The sequence below is a fragment of the Aotus nancymaae genome, unplaced genomic scaffold (assembly GCF_030222135.1).
Source record: "Aotus nancymaae isolate 86718 unplaced genomic scaffold, 86718_ANA_hifiasm-v0.15.2.pri h1tg000014l, whole genome shotgun sequence".
In the NCBI taxonomy this organism is placed as follows: domain Eukaryota; kingdom Metazoa; phylum Chordata; class Mammalia; order Primates; family Aotidae; genus Aotus; species Aotus nancymaae.
Genome location: NW_026988425.1, coordinates 67,119,411 through 67,143,608, shown reverse-complemented (window position 1 = coordinate 67,143,608; position 24,198 = coordinate 67,119,411). Strand labels below are relative to the sequence as shown.

The 24,198-nt window shown below is 35.5% G+C and overlaps 1 protein-coding gene and 1 pseudogene across 4 annotated transcripts in view; one reads left to right on the top strand and one right to left on the bottom strand.

Annotated features, from left to right (window-relative positions):
- Positions 1–24,198, top strand: part of GFM2 (GTP dependent ribosome recycling factor mitochondrial 2) — a 56,641-nt gene that overhangs the window by 19,026 nt on the left and 13,417 nt on the right. For all 4 annotated transcript variants that reach the window (XR_010342602.1, XR_010342601.1, XM_064376050.1 and 1 more), the window contains 11 exons: positions 1,056–1,144; positions 4,257–4,345; positions 5,899–5,959; positions 6,211–6,390; positions 10,420–10,500; positions 10,978–11,126; positions 12,459–12,599; positions 12,683–12,782; positions 14,130–14,319; positions 17,992–18,068; positions 20,012–20,150. Coding sequence is in view for 2 of the 4 variants with exons in the window: in XM_064376050.1 (XP_064232120.1) it covers positions 1,056–1,144; positions 4,257–4,345; positions 5,899–5,959; positions 6,211–6,390; positions 10,420–10,500; positions 10,978–11,126; positions 12,459–12,599; positions 12,683–12,782; positions 14,130–14,319; positions 17,992–18,068; positions 20,012–20,150 (1,296 nt within the window). In the remaining 2 variants the exon portion in view is untranslated. The remainder of the gene's footprint in view (positions 1–1,055; positions 1,145–4,256; positions 4,346–5,898; positions 5,960–6,210; positions 6,391–10,419; positions 10,501–10,977; positions 11,127–12,458; positions 12,600–12,682; positions 12,783–14,129; positions 14,320–17,991; positions 18,069–20,011; positions 20,151–24,198) is intronic.
- On the bottom strand, positions 7,883–8,221 carry LOC135274876 (E3 ubiquitin-protein ligase RBX1-like; annotated as a pseudogene).

Genomic DNA, 24,198 nt, shown 5'->3' with positions numbered 1-24,198 from the left:
ATAATCATATTGCTGTGAAACAGATGTCCAGAACTTTTTTTTTTTTTTTGGCGACAGAGTCTAGCTCTGTCATCCAGGCTGGAATGCAATGGCACAATCTCGGCTCACTGCAACCTCTGCCTCCTGGGTTCAAGCAATTTTCCTGCCTCAGCCTCCCAAGTAGCTGGGATTACAGGTGCCTGCCATCACACCCAGCTAATTTTTGTATTTTTAGTAGAGATAGGGTTTCACTGTGTTGGCCAGGCTGGTCTTGTACTCCTGACCTTATGATCTGCCCGCTGCGATCTCCCAAATTCCTGGGATTAAAAGCATGAGCCACCACACCCGGCCTAGAACTTTTTTTATCTTGCAGAAATGAAACTATATTAATTGGACAACAATTCCCTTTTGTCCCTCTCTCCACCCTTGCTAACCACCATCTTCTTTGTATACCTATGAATGTGACTAGCTTAGATGCCTCTTGTAAGTGGAATCATACAGTATTTGTCATCTTGTGATTGGCTTATTTCACTTAGCATAAAGCCCTCAAATTTTCCCATATTGTAGCATGTGACAATATGCTACAATATTTCCTTTTTTATTCTGTGTAGTATTCTATTGTATGTATGTATCACTTTTTTTTAATTCATGTATCAGTGGACATTTTGGTTGTTTCTACCTTTTGTCTCTTGTGAGTAGTGCTGCCATGAATATGGGTATGCAAATAGGTCTTTGAGACTCTGCTTTCAATACTTTGGATATGTATGTGTGTATATGTGTGTGTGTGTGTATATATATATGTGTGTGTATATATATATACATATGATACATATGTGTATATATGTGTATATACTTTGTGTGTATGTATGTATATATATATGTGTATATATTCACACACATATATATATATACACACATACACATGCCCAAAGTGTGTGTGTGTGTCATACACAACCCACCCAAAGTATTGAAATCTCACTCCTAGGTGTACATATATATACATACTACGATTGCTGGATCCTATCATGGTTTTGTTAAAAAGATTTTAGGTATTATATGTCTTATCTTTTTCTTAGGTCACGTGGACTTTACCTTGGAGGTTGAGCGCTGCCTAAGAGTATTGGATGGTGCAGTGGCTGTATTTGATGCCTCTGCTGGTGTCGAGGTAAAAAGTATTGCCAAAGTAAAATGAAGTAGAACAACATGATTTTTTAAAAAGTAGAATATATCAGATTTAGTTAACTATAACCATCTATTTGGTAAGTTCACGTAAATCAAATAATGGTAAAAGGAAATCAGAATTTAATATTGATATGTAATCTATATGTGATCTCAGAAATTTCATAGTAGAAGGAGAAATATGAAATCTAGTGTCAAGAACTGTGAAGGATCAGAGATTCTACCTTGCTTTAAAGCTAACAAGTTAGCTTACCATAGTTTCGTGGATTCTGGCAGAAGACACTATGGTGTGAGATTGATTATGCATTGTTATTTCTGTTTCTTTCTGGGTCACTTTATTTCCTGATAGTTCCACCTTTCTGTTGTTACAACTTTATATAAATTTGACACTTAATCATTCAAACAGGTTGCATTACTTACAAGATTGAAATGTGCTTAAATACGAAGTTTCTGAATTTGTGAAGCAGAAGGCTCTTGTTCTAAACAATGGATGGGCTTTTAGCTGGCAGGTGGGATGGTTGGGAGTTTTTTGTTGTTTGTTCTGATTTGCAGTATGATTTTGTTCTTTGAAAATATATGATATTCAGCCCCCCACACCCACCTCATCATACTCAAAAATTAATTTGGAGAGGATCGCAGTGTTATGTATATGTGTGTGTGTGTGTATGTATATATGGCTTCTAGAAGAACAATATCTTTACAGCCTTCAGGTAGGTAAAAATTTCTTAGAGGACATAAGAAGCATGAAACATAAAAGTTGATTCCTGGAACTTTATAAAAATTACAGCTGTTCATTAAAACAAAAAAAATTAAAAACACAAGGCATAGACTATGAGAAAATATTTGTAATATTAGATAAACGTATTATACAAATGTTAAATTTACTGAATGCAGTAATAGTATTGGTTATATAGAAGAATATGATTGTTCTTGGGAAATAAATGCTGAAGTAGTTACAGTATATACGTATAACCATGGACTTGTATTCAGGCTATATGAAGAACTATAAGTTAATAATAACCCAGAAAAAAATGGACAAAAGACTTGAATGGACACTTCACAAAAGAAGACATATGAATGACTAGTAAGCAAATGAAAAGAGGCATAATCTCATTAGTCATCAGGAAAAGGCAAATTAAAATCACAGATTCAATTTCACACCCAAAAGAATGCTTATAATTAAAAAGAGTGATAGCAAATGTTGGTGAGGATGTGGAACACCTAGAAATCTTTCACATCGTTGATAAGACTGCAAAATAGACGCCAGGCATGGTGGCTCACTGCCTGTAATCCCAGCAATTTGGGAGGCTGAGGCAGGTTGGTTTGCTTGAGCCCAGGAGTTAGAGACCAGCCTGAGCAACACGGCAAAACCCCATCTCTGCAAAATACAAAAAAATATTAGCCCAATGTCGTGGCATGCACCTGTAGTCCCAGCTACTCAGGATGCTGAAATGGGAGGATTGCCTGAGCCCAGGGAGGCTGAGGTTGCAGTGAGCCTTGATCTCACCATTGCACTCCAGTTTGGGCAACAGAGTGAGACCCTGTGTCAATTAAAAAAAAAAAAAAAGGCTACAAAATAATACAACTACTTTGGAAGACTATTTGGAAGTTTATTTTATTTTACTTTTTTTTGAGATGGAGTTTCACTCTGTTGCCCAGGCTAGAGTGCAGGGGCACAATCTTGGCTCACTGTAACTTCTGTCTCCTGGGATTCTCGTGTCTCAGCTTTCCAAGTGTCTCGGACTACAGGCATGCACCACCACACCTGGCTAATTTTTGTATTTTTAGAAGAGACAGGGTTTTACCATGTTGGCCTGGCTGGTCTTGAACTACTGATCTCAAGTGATCCATCTGCCTTGGCCTCTCAAAGTGCTGGGATTACATGTGTGAGCTACCGCACCTGGCGTAAGTTTCTTACAAAGTTTCAATATACTCAAGCAGTTTTCCTCCTGTATCTTTATCCAAGAGAATGAAGACATTTGTCCACCAAAGACATGTTCAGAATTTTTATAGCAGCTAAATTCATAAGAGCTCCAAACCAGAAACAATCCAAGTGCGTGTCCACAGATGGATAGGAAAACAAACTGGTACATTTATATAATTAAAAAGAACTGATATACTTAACAATGTGGATGAATGTTAGAAACATGTTGAGCCAAAGAAGCCATGCTATTTTATATGAGGTTCAAGAATAAGACACTGAATCCATGGTGACAGAAGTTGGGACAGGTTGCTTATAGGAGACAGGGAGGAGAAGAATTTCAGGAGTAGTAGAGTGTCCTGTGTCCTACTTGGGGTAGAAGTTACACAGACAGACTTTTATCAAACCTTATTGAGCTATGCACTTAATATCTGTATTTTATTGTATATAAATTTTACCTAAAAAATAACAAACTGGCTTCTACTATAACTCATGTTGGCACTTTAGCCTTTTTATGCTTTGCTTCAGGGCTATTAGACTCTATTAGGCACAGATATTATAATAGACTCAAACTATATATTTAATATGTGCAAAAAATGAAATTAAAAGAAGCCAAATGGAAGAAAAGTGAGAATTGTAACTTTTTTCTCCCTTAAAAGTTCTTTAGTTTACCTGAATATTCACAGTAAACTATGTAATTTTTAAAATCATAAGAGCGTTTTTATAGTACACTCCTGTTTCTTTTACCTGAAAACAAGTGTCTGAAATAATTAGGGCAAAAATAATTTAGTTAACCTGACGTTAACTGAATTCAGTGTCATATGACCTTTACAATGAAAGTGAAACCAAACAAAAAGTAGGTCTCCTGAAATTAAGTTCACTTTCCATGATTCTCAGTACCTCCTAGGTGTTAATTCCCTTTGAGTGGCCACCTAGTTCACCCAGAGTATTCTCAAGTGGTTTTAAGGACTCTCTCCTTCACACTTCATCACATTCCCAGCTGTGTTAACTTGATAGCAAAAGAGCGACCCTAGAAATATAAGTGCAGTGGTACTAATTCTCTGCTAGAATAGGGCCCAATTCCATGTGACAGTAGATTTTTGGATCTCTTCATTCCAGGTCTAGTAACATAGTTACTTTTGTACAATGTGTATTTTTTAACTCATCTTTGCTTTAGGCCCAGACTCTCACAGTATGGAGGCAAGCTGATAAACACAAAATACCTCGAATCTGTTTTTTAAACAAGATGGACAAAACTGGAGCAAGGTATTTAAAATGTGTTTCAGTAAAGGTATTTAAAATGTGTTTTAGTAAAGGTATTTAAAATGTGTTTCATTGGCTTATCGGAGTGAATCTACAGTTTGAGCTTTTAATGAACTATCACTGAAATTTAGAAATAGCTGTTTTTTTCCTATTGTATTATAGGGTGTAAATATTACATGGAATCCCAGTTTATTCCCATAAAAAAATTCAAAGCAGCTAATCTATAAGTTATATAATAATTTGGGACTAATAGAGAGCTGAGAGATGGTGAAGCATCCTGTTTCTAGTATACAGAGAGTGAATCATGTTTCTAGGATCAAAGTGGCATCTTGATGATTCCATTGAGTCTCTTTAGAACTGTATAGTGTAGTCCCTGTATTGCTGAAGGTTATGGTGCTTCCCATCATTGCTAAAGATTGAGAATAGAGAATTGTTTCCTGCAGTTGAAGGTATTCTTCCTTATTCTCTGATTTTGTTAGCTACTAGGATACTCTAAATAAGAGGGAACTGGAAGAGGAGAATGTAGGTGCTGTAAAACCTGCATATAGGGCAGAAGAGAGTTAATGCTGAGATGTGGTGGTCATGGTCAGAGACTTATAGAGTGGTAACTCAAAATGGATACATTGCTCTGAGAACGTAATTCAGAGAATCAAAAATATTTGAAAGATTTAGAACAAATATGATAGGGAGAGATTGTCATCTGTGGTGAGAGAATGGCAAAAATGAAACATAAACTATACCTCCCCTAAAACTACACACTAATATGCTTTGTGTTTATCTCACTCTCTACAGCAAATCTAAGGCTCTTTGTTTAAAGGACCTTGTCTTGATTAGGAATAGCCCAGCAACCTTTAAAATGTACTAGCCTCAAGTTCTGACCCTTTTCTGCTTGGAATTCCTTGTGGTAGATGGAAGTACTCGTTTATTGCCAGACAGTGCCTTTGGCAATGGGGAGGGAGATGACTGGATAATAGGCTGGTTCTGAAAAAAAAACATTGGGACCAGAATGACCTGCATGTATGTGTAAATCAGCCTGTGTGCCAAAGATGGTATATGTTCTAGAGGTAGCCAGCCGCAGTGTTAGCATAGAAATGAATAGCATAGCATATGATGTGAAGAATGCCAAAGACTAGGCAGGGTCTTGGAAGATAGCTGGTAGCCTTATGTCATAGCAAACCTAGTTGTAGAAGAAAGAATCCTTGACTTATCACAGATTTCGCATTGGAATCCTAATTGCAATTTATTATTCATGTGACCTTGATCAATTCATTTAATCTTAATTGCAAAGTATAGTTATGTGAAGCTTACAATAATAATACCCCAAGCATCTCTGTGGCAGGATTAGGTTAATTACTGATATCTGAAATTGACCTACAAGTGAATTCCAGACATTTTTCTCTAGAAAACTGTTAAATGGTGAATGTTAAAGAGAATAAAGTAGGTTCAAATTTTAGAAAACATTCTTAAAACCTGTAAGAGTTTTTGTCCCTCTTTTTATACCTTTGGTACAGAATTTTTAACCATGTTTTTAACTATAATTATTTTGCTTTCTATAGCTTTAAGTATGCAGTCGAAAGCATCAGAGAGAAGTTAAAGGCAAAGCCTTTGCTTTTACAGGTAAATTGATTAATAGATAGCATTAGCTCCTTCTCAGTTTCCTCATTAATTTATTTTATTGTGACAATATATACATTTCCAAAGCTGTCTTGAAACCTTTTTGAAGTTGGGATAAATAAAAATAGCCATAGATAATAGTTATGGTGATAATAGACATTTTGGGGAAAATGGTACAATTAGAAAAGACTTGTCATCAATGTAGTTTTCAGTGAGTGATTATTTAATGATGTTAATCTAACTCTGACTTATAGTTACCAATTGGTGAAGCCAAAACTTTCAAAGGACTGGTGGATGTAGTAACCAAAGAAAAACTTCTTTGGAATTCCAATTCAAATGATGGAAAAGACTTTGAGAGAAAGCCCCTCTTGGAAGTGAGCGATCCTGAATTGCTGAAGGAAACAACTGAAGCAAGGAATGCCTTAATTGAGCAAGTAAAGTATAATGAATGATAAAATGAACACTAATGTGTGCACCACTCATCTTAAGAAATAGAATACAGTCATACTTTAGCATCTCTTGGGGATTGGTTGCAGGACCTCCTGTGGATACCAACATCTGCAGAGGCTCAAGTCCCTGATATAAAATGATGTAATATTTGCATATAACCTATTCATGTCTTCCTCTATACTTTAAATCACTTCTAAATTACTTATAATACCTAATACAATGTATCTAACTGTCCCCCAAATCAATATATTATTTCAGTATTTCTCTTTCATTTGCTTTTCTTTATAGTTTACAATAAATCCTTAAAGAACTTAGGTTTACATGTTTTGAACTTTACATAAATGAAATGATACTGTTTGTATCTTATGACATTGTTTATTATTGTTGGAACTTTATGTTGCTATGTGTAGTTATAGTTTATTCATTTCAATGTTGTCTAGTGTTCTCATGCATGATTTTACCATACTTTATTGAGTATTCTCCTGTGGATAGGCTTTGAGGTTGTTTCTCTTTTTTGCTGTTACAAGCAATGTGGCTGTGAACATTTTTTATCTGTCTCCTTGTGCACATGGGCAATAGTTTCTTTAGGATTAAACCAAGGAGTAGCATTGCTAGGTCCAAGGATATGCATGCCTTTTACTTTTTACCAGATGTCAAATTATTTAGAAAATCTTAAAACCATCAATTTTATAATTGTTATATAGCTCTGGGCCTCATCCACCTTCAAAATTTTAATAGAAAATAGCAAGATTATTAATATTTGTAATATTTATAGTTAGTATATACAGCAATAAGTAAAACATACCTTAAATAAATTTCTTGAATATTTTGGTAAAGAAAAACATTGGAATCTAAGCCCTTGATTTTTCACTTCTAAATTGACATTTTAGTCAACAACAGACCACATGAATGTTGGCAGTCTCATAAGAGTATAATACTGTATTTTTCCTGTACCTTTTCTATGTTGAGATACACAAATACTTACCATTGTGTTACAGTTGCCTACAGTATTCAGTACAGTAACATGCTGTACAGATTTGTAGCCTAGGAGCAATAGGCTATGTAGCGTTGGTGTAGAAGCAGGCTATACCATCTAAGTTTATGGAAAGACACTCTATGATGTTGGTAGAATGACAAAATCACCTAACAACATAATTTTCAGAACTTACCCCTGTCACTAAGTGATGCATGACTGTATGTAATAATCACTGCAACTTTATCATTAACATAATTATTTTTGTTATTGAGTTAATGAGGGCCTGCTGTGTGCTAGGTTAAGTGCTTTATGTATACTTTTTTTTTTCTTGGAATCCAACTGGACTTTATTTAACACAGAATACAGTATGGCTACAGAAACAGCAAATCGAAAAAACAAAGCAGAAAAACACAGTTCCATCTAATTTATAATTAGGTAACAGCAGGGAAAGTCATTGACTGAATAACAAAACAATTAAGCTTGATGGAAGAAGTCTTTTCCTAGTGCCCATACTTTTGGAATTCCCATTCTCTGTTGTCCAGTGTACACACCTGTCATGTTTTGAGCCAGGGAGAGATGCAGTGGAAGTGAAAAGCATGGTTACAGACTCCCCATGCAACGGTACACTCTTCTGAAGTAGCGGATGCCTAGTTAGCTTGGCATTCTATGCAAAGATCCATAATGTGGTTCCTGCAGATGGCACAGTTATCAACCACAATATCCCAGACCCAGAGGGCTACTGCATTCCCCTTTTTCACTTCAAAGCACTTTTTGCCCGTGTTGCTGGTGGTGCCGCTCGAGGTATCCACATCCATTGCTGCCGCCATTTTGGAAACACAAGGTCTGTCGTCGCTGCTTTACATATACTTTTTAATTTAACCTTCACAAGAACCTTATATTGTCCCCATTTTACAGATGAGGAAACAGAGGCTCAAATACTTAAATAAGTTGTCACACAGCTTATTTAAGTGGCTGAGGTGGAATCTGAACCCAGGTTAATCTCAGTTTAGAGCTAAAGCTCTTACCCACTTAGTTATACTGCTTTTTTAATTTGGGGGAGGCTAGAAAATATAAAAGTAGAATTTACATTCATTATTGATTTGTTCCTCTTTGAGTTTTTTTGTGTTGTTTTAATACAGAAGAGCTATAAGAATAAACTTAAGGATCTTGTGATCTAGTTGAGGAGCCAACACACACTTGCATATATGTCTCATGGTCTTCTAGGATGTGATAGTATGTGACAGAAATCTGAGAAAGAAAATCTGAGACTGTCAGAAACTAATAATGTGCTAATTATAAGAAATACATAAGTATGTATAAAATTTACAGAATAAGACTACTTCACATCCATTAGGATGCCTGCTGTCAAAAACGGAAAATAGGCGTTGGCAAAGATGTAGAGAATTAGAACCTTGTGCACTATTAGTAGGAATGTAAACGGTGTAGCTACTATGGAAAACAGTATGGCGATTCCTCAAAAAATTGAATGTAGAATTACTATATTATTCAACAGTTCCACTTTTTGGGTATATACTCAAAAGAATTGAAAACAGAGTCTTAAAGAGATATTTGCACATGCGTGTTCCTAGCCGCATTTTTCACAGTAGTCAAAAGATAGAAGCAACCCAAATCCATGGACAGACTGGATAAACAAAAGTGTGGTACACATAGACACACACACACGACTATTTCAGTTTTAAAAAGGAAGGAAATTCTGACACATGCTATAGCAGAAGCCTTGAGGACATTATGCTAAAAAGACAAATACTGTAAATTCTACCTGTATGAAGTATCCAGAGTAATCAGATTCGGAGACAGAAAATAGAATGGTAGTTGCCATGGGCTGGGGAAAGGCAGAGAGGATGGGGTATTGTTTAATTAATGTGTATAGAGTTTGTTTTGCAAGTTGAAAAGAGTTCTGGAGATTTATTGTGCAATAGTGTGAAAGTACTCAACACTACTGAACTGTACACTTAAAAATGAGTACAATGGTAAATTTTATGTATATTTTGCCACAATTTAAATTTTTTCTTTAACTTAGTGAATAAGATTAGTGTGGAATAGCGTCAACTTCTGATGTTGAAGGTGCACAGTAATAATAATAGCTAATACTTACTATATGCTAGTATATATTCCTAAAGCATAATTTGAATTGGTTATTTAATCCTCGTAACAGCCTCAAGACGTAGATAGTATTATTATCTCTATGAGTTAGTTACTAAGGCAGAGAGTTGAAATAACTTGACCAAAGTTTGAACAAGCTAGTAAGTGGTGGAACCATTTCTAGGTAGTCTGATTTCAGAAACTGAGCTTAGCCGTCACATATAATGCTTTCCAGAAAGATGGTTAGGTACATTTCTGCTATACTTAATTCTGTTAACAGTGTGGTTTTTTACCAGGTTTGAATGTTTTGCTCCCTTGTACTGTTACATGCTTTTGAAGCTGTTTTATTAATTTGTCAGCTGAATGATCCCATTTCGTATAGGTGGATGGTTATGAAAAGAATGTGAAATAGACAATTGCATTTTTATTATGGAAATATGCCTATGCCTCCCTCCCCCAACTTAAATGTATTTCTTCAGGATTACAGCAACATTGATTCTCTTAGTTTGACTGTCTTGGGACATCTGGTGAACATTCAGAATATTAGAGGAAAACCAGATGAAACTTTTTTATAAACTAAACCCTCCAAATTTATCTAAAAAAGGCCAATCCATTGTATGTACTATCATTATAAGTTGCACATTTTCTTTCATTTCTTTGGAGCACACTGATAGCACTTTGTTAAGAGGCTTTATCAGGCTCTGGCTTTCTGTGAATTTAGGAAACTCCTAATAGGATAGCTTTAGTTTTCCATTTCCTTTCCTTTCCAAGAAAAACATTTTTCTTTATCTCTTTAGAAGAACTAAAGAGTTGCTTGGCCTGGACAAGGTAGCTGTCTTGAAATATTTGAATATTGTCTGTTTATGGTGTTTAGACAAGTCAGTAGTTATGAAGGTAAATGCAAGTTACAGAACTCTAAAACCTTTCTTTATAGGTTGCAGATTTGGATGATGAATTTGCTGACTTGGTTTTAGGCGAATTTAGTGAAAATTTTGATTTGTTACCAGCTGAAAAGGTAAATTTTGTTATTCAATTGCTTTGACAAAATTTTACTGATTGTTTATAGTTTGATTTCTCTGTCTTTGCTGTGTGTGCATTTTTTAAAAAACGGCGTATTATTAAAATGTGCTAAGTTTAAAGTTAGGAGAACATTAAGTTAGACTATCAAGTTAAATCACAAATATATTGATCCATTTATTCAAGAAATATTTATTATATTTTAACCACTTTTCTTGTTTCTGGGGATTTAGCAGTATTTCCAGGGGGTAATACTCATGGATTTTACATTCTAGCGAATGGGAGACAGATAAACTAATAAATATCTAACATGCCAGGTAGTGATTAGTGTTAAAAAGAAAAACTAAGCTAACAAAATGATGAAGGTATGGTGAGGAGTGCTGTTTTACATGGCTGGTAGAGAAATTTTGAGATTCTGGCCAAGACCAGTATACTGCACACAAAATAAATGCTTATTTTTATCTTTGCTTTGTAGCTACAGAATGCAATACATAGAGTAACACTAGCTCAGACAGCAGTGCCTGTGCTTTGTGGAAGTGCCCTGAAAAACAAAGGGGTACAGCCCTTGTTAGATGCTGTTACTAGGTACTTGCCTTCACCTGAAGAGCGTAACTATGAATTTCTGTGAGTATGCAATTACATATATTAAAATTCTGTAGCTTTGAAGAAACAAATAGGAGGCCTTGTTTTATGAAAAGTAGTTGAATCACCATTTTTGAATAATAATGGTGAATATTATTGCAAATGATGTAATAAGGAGCCATAGTAATTTTTACTTGAAAGGAACATTTTTTATCTCTTATAAAAAGAGATGTCTTACAGATGGAGCTAAGAGATGTATCTTTTCACTATGTAGAAGTGTTGACCCTGCCATCTTAGTCTTAGAAAAGTGATATCCTGGGGATGTTTGTTAACTATTCTGTAGTTATATTTATATTCATCTAGATTTCAGGATTTTTCATAAGCTCAAAATATTTTGTGGCTATAAAGAGTGGTCATGGTTTTACCCCTATTGTCACTAAAAGTTTTTTACTTAAGTAATAAATCCTTTAAAATCTGAGTAAGCAATGTATAAAATGGCAGAGAAATAGACTTTAATTATCTTTATCCTGCCATTAATAACTTTTCATATCTCTAAATTGTAGAGGCATGATGGTGAGGAGCACAGGCTTTGTACTATTGGATTTAAATCCTAGCTCTTCCAAGTTGCTTAACATCTCAATTATAAAATGCAAAGAATAGGATCTATCTCATGGTGTTCTTTTAAGAATTAAATGATTTGTAAAGCACAAAGAACAGTGCCTAGTATAGTAAGCTCTATATTAGTATTTATTAAAGTTAAAAATTGGAGGGACTAGGAATAAGATTGGAGAAGTTCTGTAACAGAAGTGTTTAAACTACTTTAAAACTAATGAAACTCCTTTGAAACTAATGAAAATATGGAGCTCTACTTAGATGCACAAAATTTGGCAATTTCAAGAGAACTCAGTTCTAAAACTTATCACCAGTTTAAGAACATTCTGTTAAGAGTGTTATGTAAATAATTTCAAGTTTATAGTATAGATTTTTATGGTTATGTAATGAACAGAAAGTCCAAGGAGAGTGTAAAAGCAATAATTGGGAAGTACCTATTTATTTACTCTGTGCAGGTTTCTTGATAAGTGGTATGATATTCCCAGGTATAGTCTTCACGGGGAGAGCTCTTGGCAGTGAAATTATTTCCAAATAGAGATAATATTTGTGAGAGAACTCATTATTTTTAGTTTTGAGGAATTAATGGTAAGATCTCCATTGACTAATTTAGTCGATGGAAGAAGTTTTGTAACAGTGACATTATTTAGTGGCTCTAAGTAGCCCTACTAGAAGATAAAACAGATCTTTGGAGACATTAAGGTTAAGTTTCTGCAGTTGTGGGAAGTGTATTTCATAGGCCTTTTTGGAATGTCTATTTTATAGGCAGTGGTATAAGGGTGACTTATGTGCACTGGCGTTTAAAGTTCTCCACGACAAGCAGCGAGGACCACTGGTTTTTATGCGCATTTACTCAGGCACAATAAAACCCCAGTTGGCCATTCATAATATTAATGGAAACTGCACGTAAGTAGAAGCTTGGGTTATTTTATAAAACTGTACTCATTTCTTTAAAAATACTATTACTAATATAAATCATGGTTTTACAGGGAGAGAGTAAGTCGTCTGCTTTTGCCGTTTGCTGACCAACATATAGAAATCTCTTCGTTGACTGCTGGTAACATTGCTTTGACTGTTGGGCTTAAACATGTAAGTGACCAAATGATTTCTCTAGGAAATAACAGCTTAAATGTTTAATTATAAGTAGGCAACTTGTAATATCAAAAACCCATAAATAATCCACATGTCCATCAATAGTAGAATAAAGAATATTGTGGCATATTTATCAGCATGGCAGAATCTCATACATTTACCAGGAAGAAAATTAAATTACAGAAGACCACAGATAGGATGGATTGTATTCATATAAAGTTCAAATCCAGGTAAAATAACGTACTGTTTATGTATATATATATATGTACATATATATGTGTGTAAGTTTATATAAAATATTGTTTTGTTTCCATTGTGTTTATTCCTATCTTGAGCATTGCAGAAAATTTAACCTAGACTTATAACTCATCAGGTAATACCAGGATATTTCGTTAGTGAAGGCTCCATGAGGGCAAGGATTTTTGTCTTTTTTGTTCACTGCTTTATCTTCAGTCCCTAGATCAGTGCTTGCATAGAGTAGGCACTCCATAGATAATTGTAGGATGAATTGATGAAAATACTTGATGCTGTATTTATTTTTGATGGGTTAAAACTAAGGATATTTCATTTGTGTGGATTAAATCCAGTATTTTTTCATTAACCTTTATGTACTAAACATTGTTATTTTAAGCATTTTAACTTTTTATGAAGATCATGAGATTTCAAGTTTAAAGATCCTTCAATCGAAAATTCCTATAGGCTGGTTACTGGACTTCTGGCACTGAAATGTCCCCTCTGTCTCCCTGAAGGCAGGACCTCCTTACATGTATTTGAAGGAGCTCTACAAATACATTGAGACCATTGCTTCAGTCAGATTACTTTTACAGAGAAGGAAACTGGCACAGAACTTCATGATATAAAAGTTTAAAAGTGAAATTATAGTTTTTAAAAAATAACTGTGCTCTACATGGAAACCAGCAATCTGCACAGTTAAGGGTATTCTTGTTAATTATATATTTAAGTTAATAGAAGATTTTCTGTAAAAAAGAATAAATTCTTGTGGGTAAGAAAACACTCTAATGGATTTCTCCCTAGACTGTCTTGTCATGATTGAACATTTAGGAAGGTACATTTGTTTTGCCAAATAATTTTGGATGTGTATGTGTGTGTGTGTTCTATTGTTTGTTAGAATTTATTATAATAGTATATTGGATAGAATTTTTGTGCAAGTTAAATTAGCTTTACTTATGCAAAGTTATTAATAAGCTTTTTGAATTTTATTTCTCTTTTAAGTTCTGATGAAAAGAAAGTACCACAAAAATTTTTCTTATATTGTGGTTCTTGGTGTAAGATGAGTGCTTGCAAAATGCTGCTTTTGTTCCAAGTCATCTGGTTTGCTTGCAGACTGCCACTGGAGATACCCTTGTCTCATCCAAGTCCAGCGCATTAGCTGCAGCTCGTAGAGCAGAAAGGGAGGGAGAAAAGAAGCACAGACAAAACAGTGAAGCAGAGAGACTTTTATTGGCTGGAGTAGAAATTCCAGAACCTGTTTTCTTCTGTACCATAGAACCCCCGTCAGTGGCTAAGCAGCCAGGTATGAATGGTCTTGGTGTAGCAACTAATTAGTGCTCTGATAATTTATATAAAATAGTTACAATATCCCCTCAAGAGATTTCTTATGTGATGGAATTGCACTTTATCTGAATGTATTGGTAAACATTTCTTGTGGTTGGTCTTGTTTTTTATTTAAGATGGTTTGAGTTTTAAAATGCCTTCATTTTTATTCTTTTCTTATTTCTTGGCCATTCTTCTCGTATTATATTCTTCCTTACTCTTGTAGTGCTATCTATAGGATTCTAAGTAACTGGCCTTAGAACTGCCCTTCTAGTATATTAGATTAGACAGTAACTGAATCATAACCCATTCAGTTTCTCATCATTATGTATAAAAATGCTGTTTTATAGCTCAACCTCTAGAACTCAATGAAGATATTTATATATTGTGGATAATCTTGTTTGACCTTTTGTGAGTTATTTTGTTCTTTAGCATTTTAGCTCAGAATTTTTCAGTGGCTTCTCATTACTTCTAGCACACACCCAAACTCTTAAGTGTGGTATGTGAAGCCCATGATTCCTATTATAATTTCCATTAGATTTGGTTACGTATAGTAGAAACCCCCCCCAAATAACAATTGCTTTAATAGGACAAAAGTTTATTTCTCTCTGTCTCATAACAGAAGCCTTGAATTGGTAGCCAGGGATTAGAGTGGCTCCACAATGTTATCAGGGACCCAGGCTCCAGTGTTTTTGTCCTGCCCTTCTAAGTACATAGCTCCTGGAGCCTCGGGCATCACCTTGGAGTTTCTGACAACAGAAAGGAGTAAGGGGAAGAAAGAAGATATACCCCTTTTCTATTAAGATTTCTTGTATGTCATTGGCCAGCAATGAGACACATGGCCACTTGTTGCAAGGAAGTCTTGTAAAAGCAGCCTTTTAAGTAGGCAGCGGCAGAGTGGAGTGGAAGGCTGCTAGTAGTCCCACAACCTTTTTGCCTGGCTTCATTTCTTGAAACTTCCTCCTTCTTTTTGACCCTCTTCTTTAACCCAAAGAAAAATAAAACTATAGCCACACCTTATGCTCCCACAGTAAAGTAGTTGTGATTTCCTGAAGATACCATGCTCTTTTTTGCATTGCTATTTCTTTTCATCTGTTCTCTCTCGCATTGTAATAGTAGCCCATGAACTTACCTGCCTGGAAAACATTCACTCTTCCTTTAGGTCTCAGTTCAAGCATCAACCCTTTATGAGGCTCTCACTGAATTCCAGTATTAGACTGTTTAAGGACAAACCTTCTGTTCTGGAGGTGGCATTAAAGCCCCTTTTCCTTTGAAAACAAGTTGGACTCGGAGATTATGGAAAAACAAAAGCAGTCTTTATTGCTTCCCCTTGTCTTCCTCAGGACCCAGTGGGGAGAAAGAAGAAGGATCTTTAGCCCAGTAGAGGTTACAGTTGCTCACCTCCCCAGATGGAGTTCACATGAGAGAAATCTGAGTGTAGATGTAAGACAGCCCCTAGTACTGAAGGAAAATGAAACTGAGTCTTTTCGGGTCCACTTGCTGAAGGAACAGCTTTAAGTTAAAATGGGCACAACAGCAATTTTTCTGTTACTTTAAATGCCTTGAGGCCAGCTAGGTATAGTTTTGACTCTAGTGGAGAAGGATCAGGTGATGATGAATCTAGCTGCCTATGTATACCAAAGTTAGCCAAGCTGGTTATATCAGGAGTGGCCAGGCACATAAGAGCAGGGGCTGCCCAAACAAATTAACCCATGGATTCTTTTAAATATATTTGAGAGTCATTTTATATTTCAAATGCAGCATGAGCACCTACATTCAGATTGCAGGATTGCAGTTAAATTGCACCAGCCAGTTTTTCATCTAAGAACTCAAACCTTTAACTACTTTAGGAGAAAACGTTTGGTGTACAAAGTCTCATTAATGGGCATTAGCTTAGGGGTCCTAAGCCCCCCAAGAGGGAGGGATTTACCAAAGCTCCCTTACTTAGACTTCCTTCAAGCATATCTACATGTTTCTTTTCCTGTGCTTTTATTGCACTTACCCCATCATCCAGTTATAACCCTTGATACCTGTTACAATGCTAACATTGCAAATATTTTTGAATGAATTTATTTTACAGTAAAAGTTATTTTTATTCCAAAAGTCACTTGGTGTCATATGCATGTACTCTCTTTGAGTATCTGTATGTGCTTAAAAATAAAATATTCACAATAATGCCTCTTAAGCTTGAACATGTATACACATCTCTTGGAATTCTTGTTAAAATGTAGACTCTGACTCAGTAGGTCCAGAACCTAAGATTCTGCATTTCTGTCAGACTCCGGGTGTTACCAGTGTTGCTGGTCCTTAGGGCCCACTTTGGGATGTCAAGGCTCTAGAACAGTATTGTTCAATAGAAATATAATGTGGTCTACATATGTAATGTGAAATTTTCACCACATAAAACTGGTAAAACAAATTTTCATAATATATCAAAATATTTCAATATAAAAATATTACTGAGATATTTTACATTCTTTTTTTCATATTAAGTCTTAGAAACCTGGTGTTTATTTTACATTTACAGCACCTGGCAGTTCATAACAGTAATACCTCCAAATGGCTAATGATTACCATTTGGATAGTATGGGTCTAAAAGGCCTGGTTTGTATACCTAAGATGCCTTGAATGTGTGACTGATATGGCTGGCTCATTAATCCAGTGCTCAGCTCTTTTCTTTAGCTACACTTTGTGGAACTTCTAACATATTTCTTTTATAACTAGAGGAAGAGTATACTTATCAGTTAATTGAGTATATTAAAATATCACTTTAGATGGCATACTTAATGCTGTCTAAAATATATATTTTCTCTATGGTTGTGATAATTCATCATAGAGTCGTCATACTAGTATCTGTTTATTTATGATGTAATTTTAGCCTCCTTTTGCCACTTCCTCATTATTGCCAGTTTTTCTGAAGGCATTTTACTTTTTTTTTAGCTCCTAAATTGATGTTTGGAAAATATAATCAGATGATGTTACTGCCCCTCTTAAAACCCTTCAGTGGCTTTGCAGTGCAAACCTAAACTTTTCACCATGGCCTACAAGACCTGACGTGATATGATCCCTGCCACACATCTCCTTCCTCATTTGATGCTATTCTTCCTTTTGCCCACTGATCTCTAGCTGCTAGTCTTCTTGCTTTTTTTCCCAACAGCACATTGTTCCTTGTATAGCCATTCCCTCTATCTGGGATTCCTTTCCTTCAGGATTTTGCTTATAGGTTTCTTTTTTGTTTGTTCATTTCTGTTTTTACTTAAATAATCCTGGAGAGGCCTTCCTAGACCACCCAATCTCAAGTAGCCTTGCTTCATTATTTATATCACCTTGTTTTTGTCTCTGTAGTATGTATGGCTGTTTGAAATTTTCTTTTTTCTTTCTTTCTTTATTTTTCTTTTTTGTAAAGACGGGGTTTCGCCATGTTGCCCAGACTGGTTGCGAACTCCTGGGCTTTAGTGTAGCTAAAGAAGATCCTTCTGCCTCAGCTTCCCAAAGTGCTGGGATTATAGCGGTGGGCCACCGTGCCCAGCCAAAACTTTTTTTTTTTTTTTTTTTCAAAATTTGTTTGCTTATTTATCTGTTTTACCCACTGGAACATTTAGTAAGTTATTTAAAAAATGAAATGTAAAGATGACAGTTGTTTATCCCTTAGATTTGGAACATGCATTGAAATGTCTTCAGCGTGAAGATCCAAGTTTGAAAGTGAGACTAGATCCTGACTCTGGACAAGTAGGTATATTATTGCTTAACTTCAGAAGCCTTTCTATAAGAGAGAGAGAGAGACAGAGAGAGAGAGAGAGTGTGTGAGTGTGTATGTGTGTGTGTGTGTGTGTGTGTGTGTAAAACATTGATTAGTCTGTGCCCTGAAAGAAAAACCTTTCTTTTTTTATTCTCTCATAATACAAATTCCTGCTTTTTATGTTGACTATCAAGCTAAGTAAACAAATTTTCCTTAATTCTCTATATAATTACACTTCACATATATAAACTGTTCTCCAACATTTTTTTTACCTTTCCTGAAGACAGCTTTTTGTGAAATTTTGAAATAAGTTTTAGTCAAGACAAAGCCTTGAACCTTTTATGCTAAGGCTTATGAAAGAAGCATACTAGAAGGAGGATTGGAAGGTGCTTGTGAAGATAGTAACACATCTAAAGTGTAGAGAAGTGATAGACTACAGTGTAACAGTGTGAGAGGAAGTGGAGTTTTAAAGTAGGTGCTGTATAACATAGCACAGTAGAACAGATATTTTGATTCATCAAGAAAAGATTAAATTATATTCTGCATCCTCTTTTTAGGAGTGCAGGGTTAGGTAGGCGTGATGGCATACACCTGTGGTCCCAGCGACTACGGTTGCTGAGGTAGGAGGGTTGCTTAAGCCTGGGAGGTCAAGGCCACAGTGAGCTGTGATCACACCACTGCACTCTAGTCTGGGTGACAGAGTGAGATCCTGTCTCAAAAAAAAATAAATAAAATAAAAATTGGCACTACTTTAAAAAAAAAATAGCAAATAATACACAAATCTACCAAGTGAAGAATTAAGTCCCATTCTCTGTTCCTCCATCTTATTCTACAGGGTAACCACTGAAAAATTGGTGAATAGCCTTCCATATTTTTTATCCAAACATATGTTCTGCCATTCTGTGTTATGCAGCATAGTATAAATTTGCAAGTATGTATGTACAGATATCTATAAGCAAGTCATTTTATTTGTATTATTTTAGTTTGCTTTTCCCCCAAATAATTCACTTTTTAACTTAAAATATAGCAATTATATGCCAAGTGATTTTTAAAAAATTTATGATTACAGTTTTATTACAGCAAAAGAATTTAAATTAGGATCAGCCAAAGGAAGAGACACATAGAACAAAGTCTGAGAGGGCTTTAAACATTTGCAGTGCTTCCTTTATCCTCAGGTACATGTTACCCTCTTGGCAGAGTATGGTCAACCAGGGAAGCTCACCCAAGCCTTTGGTGGCCAGAATTATCATTGGGGCTTGATTACATACTGTTTATGTAGTTGACCTTTAGTCTCCAGTACCTCCCATAGGTACAAGCTAACACGGTAATACCTTTAGTCTTCATTGGTTCAAAACAGATAAAAGTTTCTCCCTCATATGAAGGTTCAAGCTAGTCTGAAGGTTTTGACTACTTACAAAGCTGAAAACTGCCCTGGATGATTGGGAAATGCCCATGTTGTTGAGAAAGGTCATTCCCCCCATTTACAAGGTATAGCCCTCATTCTTGTGTGTCATGACAGTTGCCTATATTATTGTTAAGAAAGGGGCTTTACCCTCCTCTTATAGGCACCACCCAGAAGCTGTCAACATCAATTAAATTCATCTTCCATTGGCCAGAAATTTGGCTTTGTGGTTGGGAAGTGTTGGTATGTAGCTAAGTGTTGGCATCATTAGTCTTAGCCAGATGCTATTTGCCCAGCAGATAATTCAGCTATCGAAGAAGAGGAGAATGGCCAAGTAATTCACTTTTTATTGATTCATTATTCCAGTCAGAAAAGTCAAAAGCAGTGTTTTGATGTAGGAGCCCCTGGCCAAAAAGAATTACAAAGGAAACTGTAATTAATGAAAAATATATATTAACATATATATATATATATTGCAATAAATATAAATTACCCTTAATCTTTGTTTTACTTCCTTCCTCTGGTAACCAGACTATTCTGTGTGGTATGGGGGAGTTACATATAGAGATTATTCATGATCGAATCAAGAGGGAATATGGACTGGAGACCTATCTAGGGCCTCTCCAGGTGGCATATCGAGAGACCATCCAAAACTCAGCTCGTGCCACAGGTAAGAAGTAAAAAACTTAGGACTTGCTTTCTCTCTCTTTTTCTCTCTCTCTAGTTGCTTAAAGCAGTGTTCACAGTCACTAATGTCTTCTATCAGAGGAGACAATTTTTATATATGTGAGTTTTTTATTTTTTAGGATTTTGTTCTGAATACAGAAAGCCCTATTTCATTATCACCCAAAACATCTCCTGGATGACCACTCATCAACCAGATGTGCTTTTCAGTGGTCCTGGGATAGGGTAAGCCATTGAAGTCGATGGCTTGTCCCAGTCCTCACTGTCAGAACTAGCCTAAGAATTTCAAGTCAATGTGTTATTTTAACTCTATAAAGCAAAAGTAGGAAGTCAGTTTTAGTACTTAATAAATATGATTATTCTATGCTGATACTAATCTTGAGAAAGTATAGTTTTTATACTTCTATTCCCAAATGTAAGAACTCATAATATTTCTACATAGAATTTTAATTTGGTTCTCTTAAGCCATAGAACATGACAACAATTATTGCTACTTACCCCCAAGAAGAAAATGTGGACAGGTTTGTGGGAAATTGTAAAAAACAAAAACAAAACAAAACAAAAAAGAGTTTAGGATAACCGGGTACTTGCAAGCTCCTCATTAGTTTGTGAAAAGTCCTGATGGTTATATTTCATTGAAACTTGAAAAATTAAACAAGCAGAATACAGGAGCAAATAGCACGAGGAGTTCTCTTTCTGGACTGTTTATCTGGAAAAACTAAAAATGCTAGAAAACTCTAACAACTTTTAAATGAATGTCTGAGCTGACTAGAATGTAATCGAAATTTCCAGAGGTCAAAAAGGAAGCAGGAATAGTAATCTAGGAAAATAAGTCAGCACCATAGGCTATAGCTATTCTGGAGGAATCTGTAATCATCTCTAACCCTAGTGCTTGAGAGCCATATCCTCATGGAAGGAATTAACTAGGAAAAGTCTTTTCCACAAAAGCAGAGGGCAAGGAAACTTGTCTGACTCTGTGATAAGGGGACAAGATTTCTGAGAATTTGTAATCATAGGCTTCGGGTACAGGTCTTTAGCCTAAGTTCATAGAACCAGCGTGCCCTGAAAAACTCCAGACCAAGAAGAACTTAGTGTAAAGTGCTCATGACTTGGTAGTATCCCAAGGAACCTGGAAAAAAAGGGCTTCTCCAAAGATATCTATCAACCCAGGCATCAAAGAAATCCCACACATGGCCAGGCATGGTGGCTCACACCTGTAATCCCAGCACTTTAGGAAGCCGGGGTGGGTGGATCATGAGGTCAGGAGTTTGAGACCAGCCTGGCCAATATGGTGAAGCCCCATCTCTACTAAAAATACAAAAATTAGCTCAGTGTGGTGGTGCATGCCTGTAATCCCAGCTACTCAGAAGGCTGAGGCAGGAGAATTGCTTGAACCTGGGGGGCGAGGTTGCAGTGAGCCAAGATAGTGCCATTGCACTCCAGCTCGGGCAACAGAGCGAGACGTTTCAAAAAATAATAAAAAAAGAAATCCCACACAGAAAAGAATATTTAATCACAAAAAAATTCTCTTTAAATCACAAAACCATGAGAAAAAGCACAGTGAGCAAAAAGGCAATAGAAATAATAGTCACACCAGCAAAGGCTTCAGTTACTGGAATTATGAGATGCAGAATAGAAAATATTATCTTTGAAGAAATAAAAGAGGGGGAAGTACAGTTGACCCTTGAACAACATGGGTTTGAAGTATGTGTCCGGGTCCACTTATACATGGAATATTGTCCTGCCTCTGCCATCCCTGAGACAGCAAGACAAATTTTTCTTACTCCTCAGGCTACTCAATGCAAAGATGATGAGGATAAAGACTATGATGTTCTACTTTTACTTAATGAGTAGTAAATATATTTTCTCTTATGATTTACTTGGTAACATTTTCTTTTTTTAGTTTACATTATTGTAAAAATACAGTATAAAATGCATATAACGTGTTAATTGACTGCTTATATTATTTTTAAGGCTTCCTGTTAACAGTATTCTATAGTAGTTAAGTTTTGGGAGAGTCACAATTTGCACATGGATTTTTGACTGCATGGGGGGTTGGCACCCCTAACCCCCACCATTGTTCAAGGGTCACTTGTGTTAGGAAAAGAAACTATCAAAAATAGTGAGGTGCAACGGGCATAATCTCACATATGTGGAATTTTAAAAAGTCGAGCTTGTAGAAGCAAAGAGTAGAATGATGGCTACCAGAGGCTGAGGGATGGGAAGATGGGAAAGGAGAGATATTGATGACGTAGGGTATGGAGTTTCAGTTAGACAGGATAAATAGGTTCTGATGATCTACTACATAGCACAGTGACTATAGTTAATAATGTACATTTAAAATCTTAATACAAAGAAATAAGTTTTTTGACATGATACATATGTTAATTTGCCTGATTTTTATCATTCCATTATGTATATATACATGTATGGAAACATCACATACCCCATAAATACATATAATTATTTGTTAATTAAAAATGAAATAAAGCATAAAAAATGGCAATGGAATATCATGCTATGTGTGAGAGAGGAAGTGCTCAAAAAATGATGGTGAAAAGGGCATATAAGGACATAGGAAGCAGCTTGAAGAGACTCTACTGGCCAAAACTGGATTAATTTGAATACCAAGATAAGTATAATAATTATGGAAAATTGGGAAAAAATAATTTCTAAGTTCATACTTATAATACATAGATAAATAGGGAAGAGGGAGGGTTCTTCCTTATACTGGATGCTAAGTACGGACTGTTAGATGTTGGGGAGTAGGGCAGGAGTTGGAAAATAGTCCAGACAACTCTCACAAACATGTGGAACAAAAAAGCAAGTTGCAGTATACATATGGCATAACAAATTCAAAATGAAGCCGAAGTAAACTGTTGCTTAGGGATACATGCATACGTGATACAACGCTAAAGAAAATAATGAGAATAATCTATGATAGTGGTTGCTTCACAAGGCATCTAGTTATTGGTAATACTCTGTTTAGTCGTTTCATGAATGCTCATTTTTTAGCTTGTGCATATATATTTTATATGTATAGTTACTTATATATAAACATGTATATATATATTGAGACACTGTCTCACTCTGTTGCGTACAATGGCAAGATCTTAGCATGCTATAGCCTTAAACTCCTGCATTCCAGCAATCCTCTTGCCTCAGCCTCCCAAGTAGGCTACAGGTTTGCACTACCACAACCAGCTAATTTTTATTACTTTTTATAGAGATGGAATCTTGCTATATTGCCCAGGCTAGTCTCAAATTCCTGGCCTCAAGTGATCCTCCCACCTCGGCCTCCCAAAGTGCTGAGTGGGATTACAGGTATGAGCCACCACACCCAGCCTATATAATTTTAAATAGAAAATATTTCACAGAATAAAAGTGAGTTTAAAAAGGAATTATGAAGATATATAGACTATAATTAATTCTTAGTTTTGAATTTGGGCCATGAGTCACTGCATTACATGGCTACCCTCATAAATATGGCATAGTTTTGATTTAGTAAAATATTGGAAGTTGGTAACAGATATAGTAAAATATTGGAGATTGTTGGTTGTTAGCAAATAGGAGATACTGTTTTCAATCTTACCAAAAAAAAATTTTACTAGTTTTTTGGGAAAGAAATAGTAAACAGTAAGTGCATAAAGTATTGCTGGAAAAATATGCAACATAACATTTTTGTGAGTTGACAGGATTTAAAATCATTTAATTTTCATTAGCTTATCTTTGTACATTTAAAGATTTTATCATTTGATATATATTTTTATTTAAAAATATGTAACTAAAAGAATTTCAGTCACCTACAAATATTTTGAAATGTTTAAAAGTATAATCTTCATAACATGTGCCTCAACATATCTTAACATTAAAACAATAGGTGATGTAGAGCAGGTTTTTAACATTGAGCAACATAGAAGCAGACGCTTTGTTGGTAGAGCTCTTTACTCTGGTTTTTATACTGTATTTAGTGCCATTGTTAATATTCTCTCCTATTTTATCTTGTATGAGACCCTGAGCTTGTTGATAATTTT